The sequence below is a fragment of the Thecamonas trahens genome (genome assembly GCF_000142905.1).
Source record: "Thecamonas trahens ATCC 50062 unplaced genomic scaffold supercont1.93, whole genome shotgun sequence".
NCBI lineage: Eukaryota > Apusomonadida > Apusomonadidae > Thecamonas > Thecamonas trahens.
In genome coordinates, this window is record NW_013657587.1 from 1 (window position 1) to 3,870 (window position 3,870).

The window sequence follows — 3,870 nt, forward strand, 5'->3', positions numbered from 1 at the left end:
CCGGCCCGCCTCCTGGTGGTCCGCCTGCTGGTGTGCCTGGCGCGCCTCCTGGTGGTCCGCCTGCTGGTGTGCCTGGCCCGCCTCCTGGTGGTCCGCCTGCCGGCGTGCCCGGTCCCCCTTCCGGCGGTCCTCCTACCGCCGCCCCATCGCCTCCGCCTGCGGCTGCACCCAAGCCGGCGCCTTCGCCGCCCGTTACCGTGCCATCACCTACTCCCTCGCCGCAGCCGTCGCCGCAGCCGTCGCCGCAGCCGTCGCCGCAGCCGTCGCCGCAACCCGAACCCGCGGCGGAGGAGACGCCGATGCTGTACTACGACGAGGCCGGGAACCTTGTCGATGCCGAGGGATTCCTTGTCGACGAGTTTGGGACTCGTCTCGAGGGCCAGGGCGAGGAGGCACCAATGCTCTACTACGATGAGGCCGGCAACCTGGTTAACGCCGACGGCGTGCCTGTCGACGAGTACGGAACGCCGCTTGCTGATGCTGCTTCTGCGGCGGCCGAGGCACCTGCCGACGCCGACACCGAGGGACCGATGCTGTTCTACGACGAGGCTGGCAACCTGGTTAACGCCGAGGGCGTGCCGGTGGACGAGTACGGCACACCGCTTGACGACGCTGCTGCGGCTGCCCCGGCAAGCTGGAGCGTCGGCGATGCCGTTGTTGCCATTTACGCCGACGACGGCCAGTACTACAACGCGTCGATCACAGCCGTCCACGGCAACGGCACCTTTGACGTTCTTTATGTCGACTACGGGACCGGGGCAACCGTGACCGAGGCCGAGATCGCGTACCCGGCCGAGTAAACTCTACGCGGAAGCCAGACTAGCCAAACACCTCGTCCATGTGTTGGAGCACAAAGTGGACGATGGCGTGCTGATGGCGCAGATGCTCGATCATCGATGCAGCAGGCGCAGCGCCGGCGGTGCGGTGCCAGACCTCCTCCTGTGCTCGCAGCAGTGCAGGGCCAAAGATGATGGCCATGTTAGACGAAATCATCATGTTGTGATCCGACTCGGAGCAGATGGCCGCAAAGTGGTCCATGACAAACCTAAAGGTCGCGGCGTTTCCTGGTGGCAGCTGCGCCAGCACCTGTCGCAGCGCACACGCCGTCGCCGCAGGCGCTTGCGGCGAGTGCGCCGCCATGACCTCGATGAGATCCGGGTAGAGCCGCCAGGTCAGCAGCGGCTCCGGAAGCTCGAGTAAGAAAAGCTTGAGCACAGATGCAATGGCATGTGGGTCTTCGTGAACAAGCTCGTGCAAGTCGCATGTCTGGGCGTCGAGCCGCAGTGCGAGCTCGAGCACCTTGGCACGCGGGGCGGTCTTGCGGTAGAGGCCGATGACCCGCATTCGCTTGACTTTGGAATCCTCGAGAAATTGTGCCACACGGCGGACAACCAGCGGAACGAGCTGGACGTTGCCACCCGCGTCACGAGGGTATCGCGCCAAGAGCAAGTCGAGCCCGACGCCGATGCATCGGGTCAGGGCCTGAGCAGCCGCCACGTCTGAAATCCACGCGTCTTTGACAACTCGCGATGGGAACGCCAATTTGAGCTTGTTCTGCTTTGAGCTCCGTCCGCCCTTGGCGTAGACGATGCGGACAACGTGCTCGTCCTCGTCGATGGCGTCGTCGACGACGTCTGGCAGCGGCGGCACGTGATCGTCGTCGGACGGGTCCATGACAGTAAGGTCGACGTCGCCGAGATCGCCAGCTGTCGAGTAGTATGCCGCCAGGTCCGTCTCGTCCTCGAGGCTCATGACAGTTAGCGGGACGGTGTCGACCACCGCGACTTCACCAAGCGGCTTCTTGCCCTCGACTCGCTTGGTCTCATTCTTGTAGTAAGCAATCGTCGAAGTGGTGAGGACGAGAAAGGCCGGAACCCACTTGCGCTTGCGAGTGACGCCAACACGAAGGCGGACCAGGGCTGCACCCTCGCGGATCGAACTGCGACCGGCCGAACGCGACGCGGCGGCCGCCGCCGAACCGACCTTGCGCGCAGCACGCGACGCCGCCGACAGCAGCCGCGACGAGGCCAGCGCTTTGGACGCCAGCTGAGCGAGGTCAACAAACGGCTCGTTGACGTGGAGCCCTTGCGCGGCCGACACCGCATGATATGGGATGTTGTACAGAAATGCCTCGGCTGACGGCTCGATGTGCGGGACTGCATGAGGCGTGCACTCACTCTTTGTCCCCACAAGCACCATCAGCGGCGCGGGATCACCGGTCATCTCGATGATGAGCCGCCGATAAACCGAGATCATCCGAAATGAGTCGAGCGAGTCGAGCGCAAAGACAAGAACAAACGCATCGGCGCTGGCAATGTGCTGCTCCCATAGCGCACCGTACGCCAGATAGTCGCCCGACATGTCGATAAGGCGCAGCTTCCACTCTTCGCGCGCTCCGACTGCCCGGCTGGCAAACATGATATCTTCGATGGTAGGCTCGGCCACTGCAGGAAACTCGCCGTAGGCAAAGGTCTCGGCGAGGCTCGTCTTGCCACATTGCTCCATCCCGACAAGGCAAACCGTGAGCTCGTGCACAGTTCGCGGCTCAGGCTCGGGCTCGGGCTCGGGCTCGGGCTCGGGCTCGGGCTCGAGCTCGGGCTCGGGCTCCGCGTCGCCGGTCCGTGGCGAGACCGCGCTACTGCCCACCAGCGATCGCGGCGATGGCGGGGGATCATAGGTATCGGTCCGCGGAGACGGCGGGGCCGAGGCAGTGGTCGACCGCGGCGACGCCAACTCGAGTGTGCCAGGAGGTGATGAAGGGAGCTGAACAAAGGACGGTAGCGGGTCCAATTCGTTGTCGGCACATGGCGCGTTCGAGCTCATATCGTGGTCAGTGTTGGGAAACTCTGGCGCTGACGGCGAGAGCAGCGCCGGTGCGTTCTCCAGGGTCGTCAGCGGCGACGCGACTGCCAGAGAGTGCGCGCCCGACGAGGCTGAAGACCTTGCAGCAGCCGAGGGCACCAGCAGCGGGTCTGACGCCCCATCAAAGGCCGACATCAGTAGCAGTGTCCGCTCCAGCTGCTCGACCTTAGTCTTCAGCTCTGCATTTTCGATCTCCAGCTTGGCAATTCGCGCGTTCTTGATGGGGATCGAGTCGGCGAGGGAGCGCAGGTCAGCGAGCGCAGCCTCGAGCTCGGTGATGCGCTTGGCCTGGGCCCCGCGGATCTCCGCATCCCTTGCCGCCATCGCTGACCGTGCCAGGGCCGAGCTTGGCGAGTCAGGCTTGGTCGACTCCTCGCGTAGATGGACCAGAGGCGGCGAGCCGTACAGCGGTGGCGAGGCAAGGCCCGAGCCAGGTGCGCCCGTCGGCAGATCGGCAGTGGGCGAGGGCCAGTCGGGCGAGGTGGAGAGGCCGGAGCCCATGGTGGGTGTGAACATCGGATTGGGCCGCGGCGAGCCGATGCCTGGCGAGTGGACAGAGACCGCCATCGGCCGCGCCCGACTCGCCTTGATTGGCCGAGAATGGCTTGTCTGGTGAGGCGGATCCCGCTTGTCGTCGCCGTCTGCGGAGCCGGGTGACTGCTGCTTGCCCAGACTTGCCGTTGCCTCGCCAGCCATGCTCGCCCGAACATGAGCGAGAACAGCTTCGTCAGTGTCGGCATCACCAAACGCTCCCGTGTTCAGTCGCGGGCGGGTTGGCTGCCGCGACATTGCGGGAGGAGTGGGGCGGGCGGCTGACGAGGAGTGGGTGAGGGTGACGGTGTGGGTGAGGGTGAGGAGAGAGGGCGGAAGAGGGCACAGAGGACGAAGAAGTGGAACCAATGGAGAGGAGGAGGAGGAGGAGGGGGGGGGGGGGGAGGACCGTAATTTTTTTCTTGTAAATGTCCTCGGCACGTGCGAGGGGTGTGGCCCACCCTTTTTCGGTGGCGG

The 3,870-nt window shown here is 65.1% G+C and overlaps 2 protein-coding genes across 2 annotated transcripts; one reads left to right on the forward strand and one right to left on the reverse strand.

Annotated features, from left to right (window-relative positions):
- Positions 1-235: 235 nt before the first annotated feature.
- On the forward strand, positions 236-819 carry AMSG_11500 (uncharacterized protein; the record flags this gene model as incomplete). Its single annotated transcript, XM_013897175.1, has 1 exon — positions 236-819. A coding segment is annotated over one exon (565 nt), but the record flags the coding sequence as incomplete, so codon positions are not given.
- Positions 820-890: 71 nt separating this feature from the next.
- Positions 891-3,651, reverse strand: AMSG_11501 (TC10/CDC42 GTPase-activating protein; the record flags this gene model as incomplete). The annotated part of the gene is made up of 2 exons (XM_013897176.1): positions 891-933; positions 986-3,651. The coding sequence occupies 2 exons, from the start codon at positions 3,649-3,651 to the stop codon at positions 891-893; spliced, it is 2,709 nt and encodes a 902-aa protein (XP_013752630.1).
- Between the last annotated feature and the right edge of the window lie 219 nt (positions 3,652-3,870).